The sequence below is a fragment of the Lonchura striata genome, chromosome 36 (assembly GCF_046129695.1).
Source record: "Lonchura striata isolate bLonStr1 chromosome 36, bLonStr1.mat, whole genome shotgun sequence".
NCBI lineage: Eukaryota > Metazoa > Chordata > Aves > Passeriformes > Estrildidae > Lonchura > Lonchura striata.
The window spans coordinates 1,848,231-1,869,364 of NC_134638.1; the positions used below are offsets into that span (position 1 = coordinate 1,848,231).

Below are 21,134 nucleotides of genomic sequence, written 5' to 3' on the forward strand. Positions count from 1 at the left end.
ACCCCCCCGACCCCCCCAGCCATGGAGGAGGTGGACAAGATCCTGATCCACTCCCTGCGCCAGGCGGGGACGTGAGTGGGGCGGCACCGGGAGGATTTGGGGAGGGGGGGGGGGGGGGGCACTGAGGAATTTTGGGGGGGTCTTAAAGGGGGAGGGTGTGGAAGGGTGGGGGGAGACCCCGATGGGAGTTTGGGTGGGGGTCCCTGGGGAGGTTGTGGGGAGGGGGGGGTCCTAAGCGAGTTGGGGTGGGTGGTGGGTGGGTGGGGGGGGGGGCTGAGTGGATATTTGGGGGTCCCAGAGCGGGGGGCTGGGGGACACCCTGAGGACTTTTGAGGGGGGAGTTGTTTTTTTTTTTTGGGGGGGGGTCTCTTGGAGCCACGAGGACTTTTTGGGAGTTCGGGGGATCTTAAAATGGGGGTGACCTTGGGGGTCGCTGTGCCCCATAGGAAGCGGTGTGTTTGGGGGGGGGGTATCGGGATTTTGGGGCGATGCTCTCAGGATTTTGGGGGGTCCCCGCAGGGCCGTGCCCCCCGAGGTGCAGAGCGTGCGGGAGCTGAGCCCCGAGCTGGTGGTGGAGGCGGCCGTGCGGTGCCTCCGCGCCGTGCGCCCCGAGCTCGGAGCCCCGCTCAGCCCCCGGCTGCCCCCCGGCATCTCCGCCCGCTTCCGCCTCGCCTCCGACCTGGCCGCAGCCTGCCAGGTACCCCAAAAACCCCCCGCGCCCCGAAACCGCCGCTGCGCCCCGCGCCGAGCCCTGCCCCGCCAGCGGCGGGCTGCGGAGGGGATGGATGGTACCCCGAATCCGCCACGAGGCACCAAATCCCCAGCGAATGGGGAGAACAACAATTTTGGGGTGTCCCCTTTGTGCAGGGGTTGGGATTTGGGGGTGATGTGGGGGGTTTATGGTACCCCGAATCCGCCACGAGGCACCAAATCCACAGCGAATGGGGAACAAAAGAATTTTGGGGTGTCCTTTCCTGCAGGGGCTGGGATTTGGGGGTGATGTGGGGGGTTTATGGCACCCCGAATCCGCCACGAGGCACCAAACAGCGAATGGAGAACAACAATTTTGGGGTGTCCCCTTCCTGCAGGAGTTGGGATTTGGGGGTGATGTGGGGGATGGATGGTACCCCGAATCCGCCACGAGGCACCAAATCCACATTGAATGGGGAACAAAAGAATTTTGGGGTGTCCTTTCCTGCAGGGGCTGGGATTTGGGGGTGATGTGGGGGATGGATGGTACCCCAAATCCGACACGAGGCACCAAATTCCTCTTGAAGCTGGGAGGACAATTTTGGGGGTCCCCTTTGTGCAGGGGTTGGGATTTGGGGGTGATGTGGGGGGTTTATGGCACCCCGAATCCGCCACGAGGCACCAAATCCACAGCGAATGGGGAGAACAACAATTTTGGGGTGTCCCTTCCTGCAGGGGTTGGGATTTGGGGGTGATGTGGGGGATGGATGGTACCCCGAATCCGCCACGAGGCACCAAATCCACAGCGAATGGGGAACAAAAGAATTTTGGGGTGTCCTTTCCTGCAGGGGCTGGGATTTGGGGGTGATGTGGGGGGTTTATGGTACCCCGAATCTGCCACGAGGCACCAAACAGCGAATGGAGAACAACAATTTTGGGGTGTCCCCTTCCTGCAGGGGTTGGGATTTGGGGGTGATGTGGGGGGTTTATGGTACCCCGAATCCGCCACGAGGCACCAAATCCACATCGAATGGGGAGAACAACAATTTTGGGGTGTCCTTTCCTGCAGGGGCTGGGATTTGGGGGTGATGTGGGGGATGGATGGTACCCCGAATCCGCCACGAGGCACCAAATCCACAGCGAATGGGGAACAAAACAATTTTGGGGTGTCCTTTCCTGCAGGGGCTGGGATTTGGGGGTGATGTGGGGGATGGATGGTACCCCAAATCCGACACGAGGCACCAAATTCCTCTTGAAGCTGGGAGGACAATTTTGGGGGTCCCCTTTGTGCAGGGGTTGGGATTTGGGGGTGATGTGGGGGGTTTATGGTACCCCGAATCCGCCACGAGGCACCAAATCCACAGCGAATGGGGAACAAAAGAATTTTGGGGTGTCCCTTCCTGCAGGGGTTGGGATTTGGGGGTGATGTGGGGGGTTTATGGCACCCCAAACCTGCCACGAGGCACCAAATCCACAGCAAATGGGGAGAACAACAATTTTGGGGGTCCCCTTCCCGCAGGGGCTGGGATTAATGGCACCCCAAATCTGCCACGAGGCACCACATCCCCCTCAAAGCTGGGAGAACAATTTTGGGGTGTCCCCTTCCTGCAGGGGCTGGGATTTGGGGGTGATGTGGGGGATTTATTTGGAGGTGACATTTCGGGGTGTCCCCTCAGGAGCTTGGATTTGGGGGTGATGTGGGGGATTTATGGCACCCCAAATCCGCCATGAGGCACCACATCCTCCTCGAAGCTGGGAGAACAATTTTGGGGGTCCCCTTCCCGCAGGAGCTGGGATTTGGGGGTGATGTGGGGGGTTTATGGTACCCCAAATCCGACACGAGGCACCAAATTCCTCTTGAAGCTGGGAGGACAATTTTGGGGGTCCCCTTTGTGCAGGGGTTGGGATTTGGGGGTGATGTGGGGGATGGATGGTACCCCGAATCTGCCATGAGGCACCGCATCCACATCGAATGGGGAACAAAACAATTTTGGGGTGTCCCCTTCATGCAGGGGCTGGGTTTTGTGGCACCCCAAATCCGCCACGAGGCACCAAATTCCTCTTGAAGCTGGGAGAACAATTTTGGGGTGTCCCTTCCTGCAGGGGTTGGGATTTGGGGGTGATGTGGGGGATTTGGGGGTGACGTGGGGATTGATTTCAGGGTGTCCCTGCAGGAGCTGGGATCTGGGGGTGCCATGGGGGATTTGGGGGTGCCGTGGGTGATTTGGGGGTGCTGTGGGTGATTTGGGGGTGACATGGGGGATTTGGGGGTGACGTGGGGGATTTGGGGGTGCCGTGGGTGATTTGGGGGTGCCGTGGGGGATTTGGGGGTGACGTGGGTGGTTTGGGGGTGACGTGGGGGATTTGGGGGTGCTGTGGGTGATTTGGGGGTGACATGGGGATTGATTTCGGGGTGTCCCCACCCTGCAGGAGCTGGGATTTGGGGGTGCCGTGGGTGATTTGGGGGTGACATGGGGGGTTGATTTTGGGGTGTCCCTGCAGGAGCTGGGATCTGGGGGTGACGTGGGGGATTTGGGGGTGACATGGGGGTTGATTTCGGGGTGTCCCCGCAGGAGCTGGGATCTGGGGGTGCCGTGGGTGATTTGGGGGTGATGTAGGTGATTTGGGGGTGCCGTGGGTGATTTGGGGGTGACATGGGGATTGATTTCGGGGTGTCCCTGCAGGAGCTGGGCTTTGGGGGTGCCGTGGGGGATTTGGGGGTGACATGGAGGATTGATTTCGGGGTGTCCCCACCCTGCAGGAGCTGGGATCTGGGGGTGCCGTGGGTGATTTGGGGGTGCCGTGGGGGATTTGGGGGTGACATGGGGGTTGATTTCGGGGTGTCCCCACCCTGCAGGAGCTGGGCTTTGGGGGTGACGTGGGTGATTTGGGGGTGACATGGGGGGTTGATTTCGGGGTGTCCCCGCAGGAGCTGGGATCTGGGGGTGACGTGGGTGATTTGGGGTGACATGGGGGTTGATTTTGGGGTGTCCCCACCCTGCAGGAGCTGGGCTTTGGGGGTGACGTGGGTGATTTGGGGTGACATGGGGATTGATTTCGGGGTGTCCCTGCAGGAGCTGGGCTTTGGGGGTGACATGGGGGATCTGGGGGTGACATGGGTGATTTGGGGGTGACGTGGGGGTTGATTTCGGGGTGTCCCTGCAGGAGCTGGGCTTTGGGGGTGACGTGGGTGATTTGGGGGTGCCGTGGGTGATTTGGGGGTGCCATGGGTGATCTGGGGGTGCCGTGGGTGATTTGGGGGTGACATGGGGGTTGATTTCGGGGTGTCCCCACCCTGCAGGAGCTGGGATCTGGGGGTGACGTGGGGGATCTGGGGGTGCCGTGGGTGATTTGGGGGTGACATGGGGGTTGATTTCGGGGTGTCCCCACCCTGCAGGAGCTGGGCTTTGGGGGTGATGTGAGTGATTTGGGGGTGACGTGGGTGATTTGGGGGTGACATGGGTGATCTGGGGGTGCCGTGGGTGATTTGGGGGTGACATGGGTGATTTGGGGGTGACATGGGGGATCTGGGGGTGACATGGGTGATTTGGGGGTGACATGGGGGTTGATTTCGGGGTGTCCCCACCCTGCAGGAGCTGGGCTTTGGGGGTGACGTGGGTGATTTGGGGGTGCCGTGGGTGATTTGGGGGTGACGTGGGTGGTTTGGGGGTGACATGGGGGATTTGGAGGTGACGTGGGGGATTTGGGGGTGACGTGGGTGATTTGGGGGTGACATGGGGGTTGATTTCGGGGTGTCCCCACCCTGCAGGAGCTGGGCTTTGGGGGTGACGTGGGGGATTTGGGGGTGACGTGGGGGATTGATTTCGGGGTGTCCCTGCAGGAGCTGGGCTTTGGGGGTGACATGGGGGATTTGGGGGTGACATGGGGGTTGATTTCGGGGTGTCCCCACCCTGCAGGAGCTGGGCTTTGGGGGTGACATGGGGGATTTGGGGGTGACATGGGGATTGATTTCGGGGTGTCCCCACCCTGCAGGAGCTGGGATTTGGGGGTGCCGTGGGTGATTTGGGGGTGCCGTGGGTGATTTGGGGGTGACGTGGGTGATTTGGGGGTGACGTGGGGATTGATTTTGGGGTGTCCCCACCCTGCAGGAGCTGGGATCTGGGGGTGCCGTGGGGGATTTGGGGGTGCCGTGGGTGATTTGGGGGTGACATGGGGATTGATTTCGGGGTGTCCCCACCCTGCAGGAGCTGGGCTTTGGGGGTGACGTGGGGGATTTGGGGGTGCCGTGGGTGGTTTGGGGGTGCCGTGGGTGATTTGGGGGTGACATGGGGGGTTGATTTCGGGGTGTCCCCACCCTGCAGGAGCTGGGCTTTGGGGGTGACGTGGGCTACCAGACCTTCCTGTACAGCTCCGAGCACGACACGCGGCGCCTCCTCCTCTTCCTCGTGGAGAAACTCCCGCGGGACGAGGGCGAGCGCGGGGCCGAGCCCCCCGGTACGGGGCTGGGATTTTGGGGATCCCCCCAGGGGGTTTGGGGGGGATTTTTTGGGGGGGGTCGTGACCCTCTGGTTGTTGCCTTTGCCCAGGGAAATCCGGGGCGCTGCTCCGAGCCATCGGTGCCCGGATCCGGGAGCAGCTGGGGATCCCCTGGGTGCCCCCCGCGTGCCGCACGCCGGGGCTGCGGCGGCTGCAGGTCAGCAATTCATTCATTTGGGCCGGCAATTAATCAACCCGCTCGCTAACCCCCTAATTAACCCGCTAATTAACCCTTTGCAGGGCACAGCTCACCTCCAGCCCTTCACTACCTGTCCCCTGGTCCTGCCCCAAAGTGGGGGATCCCCAGGTGAGAATTTGGGGTGTTGGTTCAGGGGGCAGGAGTCGTCACCCCAAATTTTGGGGAGCTCCACGTGACATTTGGGGGGGGTCACCCTAAGGGTTTGGGGTGTGGGGGTGCTGTGGGGGTGTCAGGATTTTTTTGGGGTGGGGGGTGTGATGATTTGGGGGGTCTCATGGTATTTTGGGGGGGTCTCTTTCACTAAATATTTTGGGGGTTTGTTGGGGTGTGTTTATTTTTGGGGGTCTCCCCCTGTCCCCGCAGAGCTGCAGGAGTATTTTGGGGGATTTTTGGGGTGTGTTTATTTTTAGGGGGTCTCTCTCACTTTCCCGCAGAGCTGCAGGAGTATTTTGGGGGGGTTTGTTGGGGTGTGTTTATTTTTGGGGTCTCCCCCTGTCCCCGCAGAGCTGCAGGAGTATTTTGGGGGGGTTTTTTTTTGGGGTGTGTTTATTTTTGGGGTCTCCCCCTGTCCCCGCAGAGCTGCAGGAGTATTTTGGGGGGGTTTTTTTTTGGGGTGTGTTTATTTTTGGGGTCTCCCCCTGTCCCCGCAGAGCTGCAGGAGTATTTTGGGGGGGTTTGTTGGGGTGTGTTTATTTTTGGGGGGTCTCTCACTGAATTTTTTTGGGGTTTGTTGGGGTGTGTTTATTTTTGGGGTCTCGCTGTCCCCGCAGAGCTGCAGGAGTATTTTGGGGGGGTTTGTTGGGGTGTGTTTATTTTTGGGGGGTCTCTCACTGAATTTTTTTGGGGTTTTTTGGGGTGTGTTTATTTTTGGGGTCTCCCTGTCCCCGCAGAGCTGCAGGAGTATTTTGGGGGGGCTGCAGCCCCGGTGCCAGCGCAGCCCCCCCGGGCCGGGCAGAGCCCCCCGGCCCTGCTGGAGACCCACGCCGCCCAGCTGGGAGCGCGGCACGAGTGGGGCGCGGAGTGGGGGGGCCCCGGGCTCGCCCCCCGGGTGAGACCCCCGCGCTTGGGGGGAGCCGGCCTTTGGGGGGTCCCTCTGGGGTGGGGGGGCTGGTTTGGGGGGTTTGGGGGGTTTTGGGGATCTTTGGGGGCTGTTTTGGGGGCTGTTTTGGGGATTTTTGGGGGGTTTTTGGGCTGTTTTGAGGGGTTTGTGGGTTGTTTCGGGGGCTGTTTTGGGGGGTTTGGGGGCTGTTTTGGGGGGTTTTGGGGCTGTTTTGGGGATTTTTGGGGGGTTTTTGGGCTGTTTTGAGGGGTTTGTGGGTTGTTTTGGGGGCTGTTTTGGGGAGTTTTGGGGCTGTTTTGGGGAGTTTTGGGGCTGTTTTGGGGGCTTTTGGGGGGTTGGGGCTGTTTTGGGGATTTTTGGGACTGTTTTGGGGGGTTTTGGGGCTGCTTTGGGGGGTTTTGGGGGCTATTTTGGGGGGTTTTGGGGCTGTTTTGGGGGGTTTTGGGGCTGTTTTGGGGATTTTTGGGGGGTTTTGGGGCTGTTTTGGGGGGTTTTGGGGAGTTTTGGGGGCTGTTTTGGGGCTGTTTTGGGGAGTTTTGGGGCTGTTTTGGGGATTTTTGGGGGCTGTTTTGGGGGGTTTTGGGGCTGTTTTGGGGATTTTTGGGGGCTATTTTGGGGGGTTTTGGGGCTGTTTTGGGGGGTTTTGGGGGCTGTTTTGGGGATTTTTGGGGGGTTTTTGGGAGTTTTGGGGGCTGTTTTGGGGGGTTTTGGGGATTTTTGGGGGCTGTTTTGGGGAGTTTTGGGGGGTTTTGGGGCTGTTTTGGGGATTTTTGGGGGCTATTTTGGGGATTTTTGGGGGCTGTTTTGGGGATTTTTGGGGGCTGTTTTGGGGAGTTTTGGGGGCTGTTTTGGGTATTTTTGGGCAGTTGTTCTGGGAATTTTTGAGGTTTGTTTTGGTGACTTTTGGGGGCTGTTTCTGGGAATTTTTGGGGGCTGTTCTGGGGATTTTTGGGGGCTATTTCAGGGAATTTTGGGGGCTGTTTTGGGGATTTTTGGGGGCTGTTTCCGGGAATTTTGGGGGCTGTTTTGGGGATTTTTGGGGCCTATTTCAGGGACTTTTGGGGCCTGTTTTGGGGATTTTTGGGGACTGTTTCTGGGAATTTTTGGGGGCTGTTTTGGGGATTTTTGGGGGCTGTTTCAGGGAATTTTGGGGGCTGTTTGGGGGGTCCCTCCAGCTCTGATCCCCCCTTTTCCTCCCCCCAGGAGTACCTGGAGCGGGCGCGGCTGCGGGCGCGGCTGCGGGCGCTGGAGTCCCTGCGCCAGGCGTGTCCCCCCCACCCCCAGGGACCCCCCCCGGGACCCCCCCTGGACCCTGCCTGGCTCCAGGGGGCTTTTGGGGCTGGGGGCGCCGGGGGGGCCCTGCCCAAGGGGTCCCGATTCACCCGCAGCCAGCACCTGACCCACCAACAGGTGGGGGGCTACGCCTGGGGTGGGATTTGGGGGGCTGGGGGTGGGATTTGGGGGGCTGGGGGTTGGATTTGGGATCTGGGAGTTATTTTGGGGGGCTGGGGTTTGGATCTGGGGGGCTGGGGGTGGATTTGGGGGGCTGGGGGTTGGATTTGGGGGGCTGGGGGTGGGATTTGGGGGGCTGGGGTTTGGATTTGGGGGGCTGGGGGTGGATTTGGGGGGCTGGGGGTTGTTTTGGGGGGTTGGGGTTTGGATTTGGGGGGCTGGGGTTTGGATTTGGGGGGCTGGGAGTTGTTTTGGGGGGTTAGGGATTGGATCTGGGGGGCTGGGGATTGGATCTGGGGGACTGGGGTTTGGATTTGGGGGGGCTGGGGTTTGGATTTGGGGGGCTGGGGGTTGTTTTGGGGGGTTGGGGTTTGGATTTTTGGGGCTGGGGGTTGTTTTGGGGGGCTGGGGGTGGGATTTGGGCTGGGGGTTGGATTTGGGGGGCTGGGGGTTGGTTTAATGGCACTGTGGGTTGTTTTGGGGGGCTGGGGGTGGGATTTGGGCTGGGGGTTGGATTTGGGGGGCTGGGGGTTGGTTTAATGGCACTGTGGGTTGTTTTGGGGGGCTGGGGGTGGGATTTGGGGGGCTGGGGGTTGCATCTGGGGGGCTGGGGGTGGATTTGGGGGGCTGGGGGTTGCATCTGGGGGGCTCTGCCTTGTTTTGGTGGCACTGTGGGTTGGATCTGGGGGGCTGGGGGTTGGTTTTGGGGGGCTCTGGGGTTATTTTGGGGGGCTGGGGGTTGGATTTAAGGGGCTAGGGGTGGGATTTGGGGGGCCTGGGGGCTGTTTCGGGGGGCTGGGGGCTGTTTCGGGGGGCTGGGGGCTGTTCTGGCCCCTGCCCGGCTCTGCCCCACCCCGGGGTCTCATCCCCAGGACCCCCGGGAGCTGCTGCAGATCCCGACGGCGGCCGAGACCCCGCAGGGCCCCGAGGAGGTGAGAGGGGGCGCTGGTCACTCTGTCCCCTGAGCGGTCACTCTGGTCACTCTGGTCACTCTGGTCACTCTGGTCACTCACCCTGTGGTCACTCTGGTCACTCTGGCCCTGTGGTCACTCACCCTGTGGTCACTCTGGTCACTCCCTGTGGTCACTCTGGTCACTCTGGTCACTGTGGTCACTGTCCCTGTGGTCACTCTGGTCACTCTGATCACTCTGGTCACTCTGTCCCCTGAGCGGTCACTCTGGTCACTCTGTGCTCACTCTGGTCACTCTGTCCCCTGAGCGGTCACTCTGGTCACTCTGGTCACTCTGGCCCCAATGGTCACTCTGGCCCTGTGGTCACTCGGTCACTCTGGTCACTCTGTCCCCAATGGTCACTCTGGTCCCTGTGGTCACTCTGTCCCTGTGGTCACTGTGGTCACTGTGGTCACTCCCTGTGGTCACTCTGGTCACTCTGGTCACTCTGGTCACTCTGTCCCCTGAACGGTCACTCTGGTCACTCTGGTCACTCTGGTCACTCTGGTCACTCTGGTCACTGGTCACTCTGGTCACTGTGGTCACTGGTCACTCTGGTCACTCTGGTCACTCCCTGTGGTCACTGGTCACTCTGGTCACTGGTCACTCTGGTCACTGGTCACTCTGTCCGCAGGGCTCCGGCCCCGCGGCGCCGCTGGAGGCGGCTCTGGCCTGGCTGGGGGCAGTGGTCACTCCCTGTGGTCACTGGTCACTGGTCACTCTGGTCACTGGTCACTCTGGTCACTCTGGTCACTGTGGTCACTGTGGTCACTGGTCACTGTGGTCACTCTGGTCACTGGTCACTCTGGTCACTCTGGTCACTCTGTCCCTGTGGTCACTCTGTCCCTGTGGTCACTGTGGTCACTGTGGTCACTCCCTGTGGTCACTCTGGTCACTCTGTCCCTGTGGTCACTGGTCACTCTGGTCACTGGTCACTCTGGTCACTCTGGTCACTCTGGTCACTGGTCACTCTGTCCCTGTGGTCACTCTGGTCACTGGTCACTCTGGTCACTGGTCACTCTGGTCACTGGTCACTCTGTCCGCAGGGCTCCGGCCCCGCGGCGCCGCTGGAGGCGGCTCTGGCCCGGCTCGAGGCGGAGCTCGAGGGGAGCCGGGGGCGCCTGCGGGGGGCGCAGCTGAGCCTGAGCCAGGTGGGCACGGGGGGCACGGGGGGTTTGGGGGGCACGGGGGGCACGGGGGAGGGTTTGGGGGGCACGGGGGAGGTTTGGGGGGTTTGGGGGGCACAGGGGAGGTTTGGGGGTCTCTGGAGGGTACAGGGGAGGTTTTGGGTGGCACAGGGAATTTTTGGGTGGCACAGGGAATTTTTGGGTGGCACAGGGGGGTTTTTGGGGTTCCCTCATGCCCCCCACCCCATGCCCAGGTGGAGGCCGAGGTGTGCCAGGGCCGGGGGGCGCTGGGGTGGCACAGGGAGGTTTTGGGTGTCACAGGGGGGTTTTTGGGTGTCACAGGGAATTTTTGGGTGGCACAGGGAGGTTTTGGGGGGCACAGGGGGGTTTTTGGGTGGCACAGGGGGGTTTTTAGGGGGCACAGGGGTGGCACAGGAGGGTTTTTGGGTGGCACAGGGAATTTTTGGGTGGCACAGGGAATTTTTGGGTGGCACAGGGGGGTTTTTGGGGGGCACAGGGGTGGCACAGGGAGGTTTTGAGTGGCACAGGGAATTTTTGGGTGGCACAGGGAGGTTTTTGGGGTTCCGTCATGCCCCCCACCCCATGCCCAGGTGGAGGCCGAGGTGTGCCAGGGCTGGGTGGTACGGGGGGGTTTTTGGGTGGCACAGGGAATTTTTGGGTGGCACAGGGAGGTTTTTGGGTGGCACAGGGAGGTTTTGGGTGGGGTTTGAGGGGCACAGGGGAGGTTTTGGGTGGCACAGGGCATTTTTGGGTGGCACTGGGGGGTTTTTGGGGTGCCCTCATGCCCCCCACCCCATGCCCAGGTGGAGGCCGAGGTGTGCCAGGGCTGGGGGGCACAGGGGTGGTACAGGGGGGTTTTTGGGTGGCACAGGGAGGTTTTGGGGGGCACAGGGGGGTTTTTGGGTGTCACAGGGGGGTTTTTGGGGGGCACAGGGGTGGCACAGGGAGGTTTTGGGGGGCACAGGGAATTTTTGGGTGGCACAGGGGGGTTTTTGGGTGGCACAGGGAGGTTTTTGAGTGGCACAGGGAGGTTTTTGGGTGGCACAGGGAGGTTTTGGGGGGCACAGGGAGGTTTTGGGTGGCACAGGGAGGTTTTTGGGTGGCACAGGGGGGTTTTTGGGGTGCACAGGGAGGTTTTGGGTGGCACAGGGAGGTTTTTGGGTGGCACAGGGGGGTTTTTGGGTGGCACAGGGAGGTTTTTGGGTGTCACAGGGAATTTTTGGGTGGCACAGGGGGGTTTTTGGGGTGCCCTCATGCCCCCCACCCCATGCCCAGGTGGAGGCCGAGGTGTGCCAGGGCCGGGGGGCGCTGGGCGGGCGCCAGGACGCGCTGCGGCTCCGGGCGCGGGCGCTGGAGCTGCTGCCGGACGCGCAGAACAACCTGGCCAAGCTGCAGGTGGGGGGACATTGGGGGGTCCCCAAAATTTGGGGGGGTTTGGATTTTGGGGGAGAGGTTTTTGGTTTTTGGGGGGCGGGTTTTGGTTTTTGGGGGGCGGGTTTTGGTTTTTGGGGGGCGGTTTTGGTTTTTGGGGGGCGGGTTTTGGTTTTTGGGGGGCGGGTTTTGGTTTTTGGGGATCAGTTTTGGTTTTTGGGGGGCGGTTTTGGTTTTTGGGGATCAGTTTTGGTTTTTGGCGATCAGTTTTGGTTTTTGGGGATCAGTTTTGGTTTTTGGGGGGCGGGTTTTGGTTTTTGGGGGGCGGGTCTTGGTTTTTGGGGGGCAGTTTTTGGTTTTTGGGGGGCAATTTTTGGTTTTTGGGGGGCGGGTTTTGGTTTTTTGGGGGGCAGTTTTTTGGGGGCGGGTTTTGGTTTTTGGGGATCAGTTTTGGTTTTTGGGGATCAGTTTTGGTTTTTGGGGGGCGGTTTTTGGTTTTTGGGGGGCAGTTTTTGGTTTTTGGGGATCAGTTTTGGTTTTTGGGGGGCGGTTTTGGTTTTTGGGGGGCGGGTTTTGGTTTTTTGGGGGGCAGTTTTTTGGGGGCGGGTTTTGGTTTTTGGGGATCAGTTTTGGTTTTTGGGGATCAGGTTTGGTTTTTGGGGGGTGGTTTTGGTTTTTGGGGGGCGGTTTTGGTTTTTGGGGGACGGATTTTAGTTTTTTGGGGGGCGGTTTTTGGGGATTTTGGGGTGGTTTTGGGTAGGGGAGGGTCTGGGTGGGGGGCAGGTGAAATAGGGGGGGTTTGGGAGGGGGGGTCAGTTTGGGGGTGTCATTGTTTTTGGGGGGTTGAGCAGTTTTGGGGGGTCTCAGGGGTTTGGGCGGTCACTCTGGGGGTGTCAGGAGTTTTGGGGGGGTCGGTCTGGGCGTGTCAGCAATTTTGGGGGTGTCAGCAGGTTGGGGGGGGAATTTTGGGGGGTGTCAAGGATTTTGGGGGTTGTCAGTGGTTCGGGGGTTCAGTCTGGGGGTGTCAGCAGTTTTGGGGGGTCTCAGTTTGGGGGGGTGTCAGTTTGGGGGTTCAGTGTGGGGGTGTCAGTTTGGGGGTTCAGTGTGGGGGTGTCAGTTTGGGGGGTGTCAGTTTGGGGGTGTCAGTTTGGGGGGTGTCAGTTTGGGGGTTCAGTTTGGGGGTGTCAGTTTGGGGTTCAGTCTGGGGGTGTCAGTTTGGGGGTTCAGTCTGGGGGTGTCAGTTTGGGGGGTCAGTTTGGGGTCAGTCTGGGGGTGTCAGTTTGGGGGTGTCAGTTTGGGGTTCAGTTTGGGGGTGTCAGTTTGGGGTTCAGTCTGGGGGTGTCAGTTTGGGGTTCAGTTTGGGGGTGTCAGTTTGGGGTTCAGTTTGGGGGTGTCAGTTTGGGGGTGTCAGTTTGGGGGTGTCAGTTTGGGGGTGTCAGCAGTTTGGGGGTGTCAGTCTGGGGGTGTCAGTCTGGGGGTGTCAGTCTGGGGGTGTCAGCAGTTTGGGGGTGTCAGTTTGGGGTTCAGTCTGGGGGTTCAGTTTGGGGGTGTCAGCAGTTTGGGGGTGTCAGTTTGGGGGTGTCAGTGGTTTGGGGGTGTCAGCAGTTTGGGGGTGTCAGTTTGGGGGTGTCAGTCTGGGGGTGTCAGCAGTTTGGGGGTTCAGTCTGGGGGTGTCAGCATTTTGGGGTGTCAGTTTGGGGTCAGTGTGGGCGCTCAGTGCCCGGCGGTCCCTGGCACTGCCCGCAGCTGCTGCTGGAGTCCAGCAGCCGCCGCATCGTCGGCCTGGCCGGGCAGTGGGAGCGGCACCGGGGGCCCCTCCTGGCCGAGTACCGGCAGCTGCGGGCCCTGCGCGACTCGGCCCAGGTACGGGCCCTCCCCTCCCTCCCCTCCCTCCCCTCCCCTTCCCTTCCCTCCCTCCCTTCCCTTCCCTTCCCTCCCTTCCCTTCTTCCTTCCCTTCCCTTCCCTTCCCTTCCCTTCCCTTCCCTTCCCTTCCCTTCCCTTCCCTTCCCTTCCCTTCCCTTCCCTTCCCTTCCCTTCCCTTCCCTTCCCTTCCCTCCCCTCCCCTCCCTCCCTCCCTTCCCTTCCCTTCCCTCCCTCCCCTCCCTCCCCTCCCCTCCCCACACAATTCGGGGCTCCCCTGGTTGCTTTTGGGGTCCCTGTGGTCCCTTCTCAGTGCCTTTGGGGTGCCCAGATTCCCCAAATTTGGTTTTGGGGGTTCCCGTGTCCCTCCCAGGGTCTCTCCTCGGTAGGTTTGGGGTGCCTGACGTCCATTTCCTGTGGGTTTTGGGGTCCCCGGGGCTCCTGGATAACTTTTAGGGTTCCTCGGGGTTTTGGGGTCTGGTCCCAGGAGGTTTTTGGGGTCCCTGTGAATTTTGGGGTCTCATCCCAGGAGGTTTTTGGGGTCCCTGTTGATTTTGGGGTCTCATCCCAGGAGGTTTTTGGGGTCCCTGTTGATTTTGGGGTCTCATCCCAGGAGATTTTTGGGGTCCCTGTGAATTTTGGGGTCTCATCCCAGGAGGTTTTTGGGGTCCCTGTGAATTTTGGGGTCTCATCCCAGGAGATTTTTGGGGTCCCTGTTGATTTTGGGGTCTCATCCCAGGAGGTTTTTGGGGTCCCTTTCAGCTCTGGGGGTCCCCAAATCTTTACCTCATCTATTTTCGTCTCCCTCCCTGGCCAAATTTGGGGCTGGGGGGGATTCTGGGGTCTCCATTTCCTCCTGCTGGCTGACTTTGGGGACCCCCCTGGATCGGGGCTGATTTTGGGGACCCCCCTCGGATCGGGGCTGATTTTGGGGACCCCCCCGGGGTCGGGGCTGATTTTGGGGACCCCCCCTGGATCGGGGCTGATTTTGGGGACCCCCCCCCGGGATCATGGCTGATTTTGGGGACCCCCCGGGGTCGGGGCTGATTTTGGGTACCCCCCCGGGATCGGGGCTGATTTTGGGGACCCCCCCCCCGTGCCCCCCAGGGCCGGGGCTGATTTTGGGGACCCCCCCGGGATCGGGGCTGATTTTGGGGACCCCCCCTGGATTGGGGCTGATTTTGGGGACCCTCCCCCGTGCCCCCTGGGGTCGGGGCTGATTTTGGGGAACCCCCCCGGGATCATGGCTGATTTTGGGGACCCCCTCGGATCGGGGCTGATTTTGGGGACCCCCCTGGGATCATGGCTGATTTTGGGGACTCCCCGGGATCATGGCTGATTTTGGGGACCCCCCCCGGGATCGGGGCTGATTTTGGGGACCCCCCTGGGATCGGGGCTGATTTTGGGGACCCCCCCCCCCGGATCGGGGCTGATTTTGGGGACCCCCCTGGGATCATGGCTGATTTTGGGGACTCCCCGGGATCATGGCTGATTTTGGGGACCCCCCCCGGGGTCGGGGCTGATTTTGGGGACCCCCGGGATCATGGCTGATTTTGGGGACCCCCCCCGGATCATGGCTGATTTTGGGGACCCCCCCCGGGATCGGGGCTGATTTTGGGGACCCCCCCCCGGATCGGGGCTGATTTTGGGGATCCCCCCTGGATTGGGGCTGATTTTGGGGACCCCCCCGGGGTCGGGGCTGATTTTGGGGACCCCCCGGGGTCGGGGCTGATTTTGGGGACCCCCCCCGGGGTCGGGGCTGATTTTGGGGACCCCCCGGGATCATGGCTGATTTTGGGGACCCCCCCCCGTGCCCCCCGGGATCATGGCTGATTTTGGGGACCCCCCGGGGATCGGGGCTGATTTTGGGGACCCCCCCCGGGGTCGGGGCTGATTTTGGGGACCCCCTGGCAGCGGGAGTCGTCGCGGCGCCTGGCGGAGACGCGGGCGCTGCTCCGGCGCAGCCGCGCGGCCGCCGAGGAGGCGCGGCGCAAGGAGAGCCTGCACGGCCAGCTGGTGCGACTTTGGGGGGCCCGGGGCATTTTGGGGGGCTCGGGGGGGGTTGGGAGTCACTGGGGGGCTTCAGGGGGTCTCTGGGAGGGACCTTGAGGTGTTTTGGGGGGCTCAGGGGGGGTTGGGAGTCACTGGGAGGGATCTTGAGGTGATTTTGGGGGGCTCAGGGGGGTTTGGGAGGGACTTTGAGGTGATTTTGGGGGACTCAGGGGGGGTTGGGGGGGACCTTGAGGTGATTTTGGGGGGCTCAGGGGGGTTTGGGGGGGACCTTGAGGTGTTTTGGGGGCTCAGAGGGGTTTGGGGGGGACCTTGAGGTGATTTTGGGGGGCTCAGGGGGGTTTGGGGGGGACCTTGAGGAGTTTTGGGGGGCTCAGGGGGGTTTGGGGGGGACCTTGAGGTGATTTTGGGGGCTCAGGGGGGGTTGGGAGTCACTGGAGGGACCTTGAGGTGATTTTGGGGGGGCTCAAGGGTTTGGGGGGGACCTTGAGGTGTTTTGGGGGTCACTGGGGGGTTTAAGGGGGCCCTTGAGGTATTTTGGGGGGCTCAGGGGGGTTTGAGGGGACCCTTGAGGTGATTTGGGGGTGACTGGGTGGGTTTGAGGGTGCCCAGGGTGTTTTTGGGGTGATTTTGGGGTATTTTTGGGGTGCCCAGGCCGGTTTTGGGGGGGTTTTGGTGTGTTTTAGGGGTGTTTGGGATGATTTTGGGGTGTTTTGGGAGGATTTGGGGGTTTTTGGGGTGTTTTGGTGTGTTTTTGGGGTGATTTGGGGTGGTTTTTGGGGTGATTCTGGGGGTTTTTGGGGTGATTTTGAGGTGATTTTGGGGTTTTTTGAGGTGATTTTGGATGGTTTTGGGGTGATTTTGGGGTAATTTTGTGGGTTTTGGGGGTGATTTTGGGATGTTTTGGGGTGTTCTGCGGTGATTTTGGGATGTTTTGGGGGTTTTGGTGGGGTTTTGGGGTGATTTTGGGGTTCCCAGGCTGGTTTTGGGGTGTTTTGGTGTGGTTTTGGGTGGTTTTGGGGCTTTTGGGGTGTTTTGAAGCTTTTGGGGTGATTTTGGGGCTTTTGGGGTGATTTTGGGGTGGTTTTGGGGGGTTTTGTGTGGTTTTGGGCGATTTTGGGGTGCTTTGGGGTGATTTTGGGGTGGTTTTGGGGTGTTTCGGGTGATTTTGAGGTGTTTTTGGGGTTTTTTGTGTGGTTTTGGGTGATTTTGGCGTAATTTTGGGATGCTTTGGGGTGATTTTGGGGTGGTTTTGGGGTGTTTCGGGTGATTTTGAGGTGTTTTTGGGTTTTTTTGTGTGGTTTTGGGTGATTTAGGGGTGTTTTTGGGGTGTTTGGGGTGATTTAGGGGTGTTTTGGGGGTGTTTGGGGTGATTTAGGGGTGTTTTTGGGGTGTTTTGGGTGATTTTGAGGTGGTTTTGGGTGTTTTTGGGGTGTTTTTGGGGTGTTTCGGGTGATTTTGAGGTGTTTTTGGGTGTTTTTGGGTGATTTTGGGGTGTTTTGGGGTGTTTTTGGGGTGTTTCGGGTGATTTTGAGGTGGTTTTGGGTGGTTTTGGGGTGTTTTTGGGGTGTTTCGGGTGATTTTGAGGTGTTTTTGGGGTGTTTCGGGTGATTTTGAGGTGGTTTTGGCCGCAGGTGGCCGAGCTGGCGGCGCTGCCCCGCGACGTTTCCCGCTCCGTTTACACCCAGCGCATCCTGGAGATCGTCGGCAACATCCGCAAGCAGAAGGAGGAGATCGGCAAGGTTTGGGGGGGAGGAGGATTTTGGGGGGGCTCTGCGCACCCCCAAATTATCAGAGGGGGTTTTTTGGGGGGGAGGGGGTCGTGACCTCTCCCGGGGATCCCCCAACCCCAGATCCTGGAGGACACGCGGGCGCTGCAGAAGGAGATCAACGCCCTGGTGGGGAAGCTGGAGAGGACCTTCAGCGTCACCGACGAGCTGCTCTTCAAGGTGGGGGGCTGGGGGGGGCACCCCAAAAAAATAAAGCACCCCGAAAATGGGGGGGGGGGGTCCGGCTGGGATTTTGGGGGGCACGGGCTGGGGGAGGGGGGAGTTCAGTGGTACGGCCCGGACGGGATGGCCCCGAAGGGGTGAGGGGGTGGGAGACCCCCAGAGTGTCACGGGTGCCCCCCAGAGTGTCACGGGTGCCCCCCAAATTGTCACGGGTGCCCCCAGATTGTCACGGGTGCCCCCCAAATTGTCATGTGTGCCCCCCAAATTGTCATGTGTGCCCCCCAAATTGTCATGTGTGCCCCCAAACTCTCCCTGCCCCCCAAACTCTCCCTGTGCCCCCCAGTGTCCCTGTACCCCCCAATGTCCCTGCACCCCCAAACTCTCCCTGTGCCCCCCAATGTCTCCGTGCCCCCCAAACTCCCCCTGCACCCCCAAACTCCCCCTGCACCCCCCAAACTCCCCCTGCACCCCCAAACTCCCCCTGCACCCCCAAACTCTCCCTGTGCGCCCCAAATGTCCCTGTGCCCCCCAATGTCCCTGTGCCCCCCAAACTCTCCCTGCCCCCCAAACTCTCCCTGTGCCCCCCAAATGTCCCTGTGCCCCCCAAATGTCCCTGTGCCCCCCAATGTCCCTGTGCCCCCCAATGTCCCTATGCCCCCCAAACTCTCCCTGCCCCCCAAACTCTCCCTGCACCCCCCAATGTCCCTGCACCCCCAAACTCTCCCTGCACCCCCCAATGTCCCTGCACCCCCCAAACTCCCCCTGCACCCCCAAACTCTCCCTGCACCCCCAAACTCTCCCTGTGCCCCCCAAATGTCCCTGTGCCCCCCAATGTCCCTGTGCCCCCCAAACTCTCCCTGCACCCCCAAACTCCCCCTGCACCCCCAAACTCCCCCTGCACCCCCAGGACGCCAAGCGGGACGAGGTGGTGAGAAAAGCCTACAAGTACCTGGCAGCTCTGCACGAGGTAACGGGGCTGGGGGAGAAGGGGGGGCTGGAATTTTGGGGTGGGGGGGCTGGAATTTTGGGGTGGGGGGTCCCTAAAAACCCCTCTCCCCACCCCCCCCCTCCCCCCAGAACTGTGCCCAGCTGATCCGGACCATCGAGGACACGGGCACCATCCAGAGGGAGATCCGGGACCTGGAGGAGCAGGTGGGCTTTGGGGGGCTGGGCGGATTTTGGGGGGCAGGGTGGATTTTGGGGGGCAGGGTGGATTTTGGGGGGCTGGGCGGATTTTGGGGGGCTGGGTGGATTTTGGGGGGCAGGGTGGATTTTTTGGGGGGCAGGGTGGATTTTTTTGGGGGGGTGAATGAATTTCTGGTGTCTCTGGGCCCTCCCCCACATCTTTTGTGGGGTCCTGACCTCTCACATCTCCTCTTTGTGCCTCAAATCTTTCCTCCTGATTTTTACTCCCCCCCCCCAATTTTTTACTCCCCATTTCCCCCCCCCCAATTTTTCCCCCCTATTTTTATCCCCCTCATTTTCCCCTCCGATTTTTCCCCCCAATTTTCCCCCCACCCCCCACTTTTCCTCCTCCCAATTTTCCCCCTCCCATTTTTCCCCCCATAATTCTTACCCATTTCCCCCCCTAATTTTTTTTCCTCACGTTTTGTCCGCCCGATTTTTCCTCCAATTTTCCCTCCAATTTTTCCCTCCAATTTTCCTCCTCATCTCCCCCCCAATTTTCCCCCCACTTTTCCTCCTCCCAATTTTCCCCCTCCCATTTTTCCCCCCATAATTTTTACCCATTTCCCCCCTTAATTTTTTTCCTCACGTTTTGTCCACCCAATTTTTCCCTCCAATTTCTCCCTCCAATTTTGCCCTCCCAATTTTTCCCTCCAATTTTTCCCTCCAATTTTTCCCTCCAATTTCTCCCTCCAATTTTGCCCTCCCAATTTTTCCCTCCAATTTTTCCCTCCCAATTTTCCCCCCACCCCCCACTTTTCCTGCTCCCAATTTTCCCCCCCAATCTTCCCCCTCCCATTTTTCCCCCCATAATTTTTACCCATTTCCCCCCCTAATTTTTTTTTCCTTACGTTTTGTCCACCCAATTTTTCCCTCCAATTTCTCCCTCCAATTTTGCCCTCCCAATTTTTCCCTCCAATTTCTCCTCTGATTTTTCCCTCCAATTTCTCCCTTCAATTTTTCCCTCCAATTTCTCCCTTCAATTTTTCCCTCCAATTTTTCCCTCCAATTTCTCCCTCTGATTTTTCCCTCCAATTTCTCCTCTGATTTTTCCCTCCAATTTTTCCCTCCAATTTCTCCCTTCAATTTTCCCTCCAATTTTTCCCTCCAATTTTTCCCTCCAATTTTTCCCTCTGATTTCTCCCTCCAATTTCTCCCTCCAATTTTTCCCTCTGACTTTTCCCTCCCATTTTTCCCTCCCATTTTTCCCTCCAATTTCTCCCTCCAATTTTGCCTTCCTAATTTTTCCCTCTGATTTTTCCCTCTGATTTTTCCCTCTGATTTTTCCCTCTGATTTTTCCCTCCCATTTTTCCCTCCCATTTCTCCCTCCCATTTTTCCCTCCAATTTTCCCCTCCAATTTCTCCCCCCTAATTTCTCCCTCCCATTTTTCCCTCCCATTTTTCCCTCTGATTTTTCCCTCCCATTTTCCCCTCCAATTTTCCCCTCCAATTTCTCCCCCCTAATTTCTCCCTCCCATTTTTCCCTCCCATTTTCCCCTCCAATTTCTCCCCCCTAATTTTTCCCTCCCATTTTTCCCTCCCATTTTTCCCTCCCAATTCCCCCCCCATCATTTTGCCCCCCAAATTTCCCCTTCCCAGATCGAGGGGGAGGCCAGTGCCAAGCTCCCGGCCAGCCTGGAGCGCATCCTCAGCGACTGCCGGGCGCTGCGGGAGGAGAACGCGCTGCTGGCCGCTCGTGCCCGCCACGCCTGACCCCAAAAACGGGGGGTCCCGCACCCCAAAACCCCCCTGGGGGGGTCCCCGCACTCAGAGGGATTTGGGGGTACCCGTGTAGCCCCCCCAAAACACCCCCACAGTGGGAGGGAGAACGGTTCCTTTATGGTTTCAATAAATCCCGGTGCAGCAGTTTGGGGGTGTCGTGTTGCTCGTGGGTGGGGAGGATTTTGGGGGGGGGGTCTTGGAGGTGATTTTGGGGTGTTTTTGGGGTGGTTTTGGGGTTCCTCATCAGCTCCGGGGCGGCATAAAGTACTTGAGGTCACAATCCCTGTGGAGGTTGAAGGAGCATCCCGAGGTTAGCGGGGTGGTTTGGGGGAGTCACGCCCCTCCCGCGTGGGTTTTTTGGGGTGCTTGGGGGGAGTTTTGGGGTGTCCGGGTTTTTTGGGGTACCTGGGGTAGAGCTGGCCCCGTTTGCGCCGGAATTCGGCCTCGTCCACGGTCCAGACGGCGCCGCGGGCGGCCTCCACCCGCACGAAGCACTTGTGCAGGCTCAGGTTGTGGCGCACGGCGTTCTGGCGTGGGGGACGCCCCAAAATCGGGGTGCGACACCCCCAAAATCGCGGTGAGACTCCAGAATTTCCAGAATTGGGGGGCTGGACAACACCCCCCCACATTCCCTGAGGGATTTTGGGGGGGTCCAGGGAGGGTTTTTAGGGGTTTTGAGGGAGGAGGTGGAGGTGTCGAGGGGATGGTTGGAGAGGTGCTGGGAGATTTTGGGGTTCCCCCCCTCCCCATTTTTTGGGGGGTGGGGGGGAGTCCAGGGCTTCGTTGGGGTCGCAAAGAGCAGGTTTGAGGGTCCCGCCGGTGCAGTGGTCACATTTTGGGGTGCTGGGGGAGGTCGGGGTGTCCCCAGTGGTGGTGATGGAGAGTGGGGATGGGGGGGTCTCGGCTGGGGAGGAGTTGGGGGGTCCCGGGGCTGTTCCTGGGGGTCCCGGGTCTGATTTGGGGGGTCCCGGGGCTGGTTTTGAGGGTCCCGGGGCTGTTTTTGGGGGTCCCGGGGCTGTTTTGGGGGTCCCGGGTC

General features: G+C 60.1%; 2 protein-coding genes across 2 annotated transcripts in view; one reads left to right on the top strand and one right to left on the bottom strand.

Moving 5' to 3' along the window:
- On the top strand, nucleotides 1–20,242 carry CCDC22 (CCC complex scaffolding subunit CCDC22). Its single transcript, XM_077789671.1, has 17 exons — nucleotides 1–71; nucleotides 520–697; nucleotides 5,013–5,145; nucleotides 5,238–5,344; nucleotides 5,428–5,494; nucleotides 6,277–6,434; nucleotides 7,650–7,709; nucleotides 8,771–8,830; nucleotides 9,895–9,999; nucleotides 11,272–11,391; nucleotides 13,114–13,230; nucleotides 15,143–15,244; nucleotides 16,873–16,980; nucleotides 17,092–17,187; nucleotides 18,098–18,157; nucleotides 18,268–18,342; nucleotides 19,976–20,242. Exons 1-17 carry the CDS (start codon nucleotides 22–24, stop codon nucleotides 20,087–20,089), a joined length of 1,710 nt encoding a protein of 569 aa, XP_077645797.1. The 5' UTR covers nucleotides 1–21; the 3' UTR covers nucleotides 20,090–20,242.
- FOXP3 (forkhead box P3) overlaps nucleotides 20,194–21,134 on the bottom strand; it is a 7,926-nt gene continuing 6,985 nt past the window's right edge. The window contains exons 10-11 of the mRNA XM_077789755.1: nucleotides 20,504–20,625; nucleotides 20,194–20,381 (exon numbers count right to left, since the gene is read on the bottom strand). Of these exons, the coding sequence (XP_077645881.1) occupies nucleotides 20,342–20,381; nucleotides 20,504–20,625 (162 nt within the window). The 3' untranslated portion in view covers nucleotides 20,194–20,341. The remainder of the gene's footprint in view (nucleotides 20,382–20,503; nucleotides 20,626–21,134) is intronic.

Coding starts and splice junctions, on each gene's coding strand:
- CCDC22 (XM_077789671.1), top strand. CDS start 22: ATGGAGGAGGTGGACAAGATCCTGATCCACTCCCTGCGCCAGGCGGGG. Junction 7,710..8,770: donor CGCTGGAGTCCCTGCGCCAG/GCGTGTCCCCCC, acceptor TCTCATCCCCAG/GACCCCCGGGAGCTGCTGCA. Junction 11,392..13,113: donor ACAACCTGGCCAAGCTGCAG/GTGGGGGGACAT, acceptor CACTGCCCGCAG/CTGCTGCTGGAGTCCAGCAG.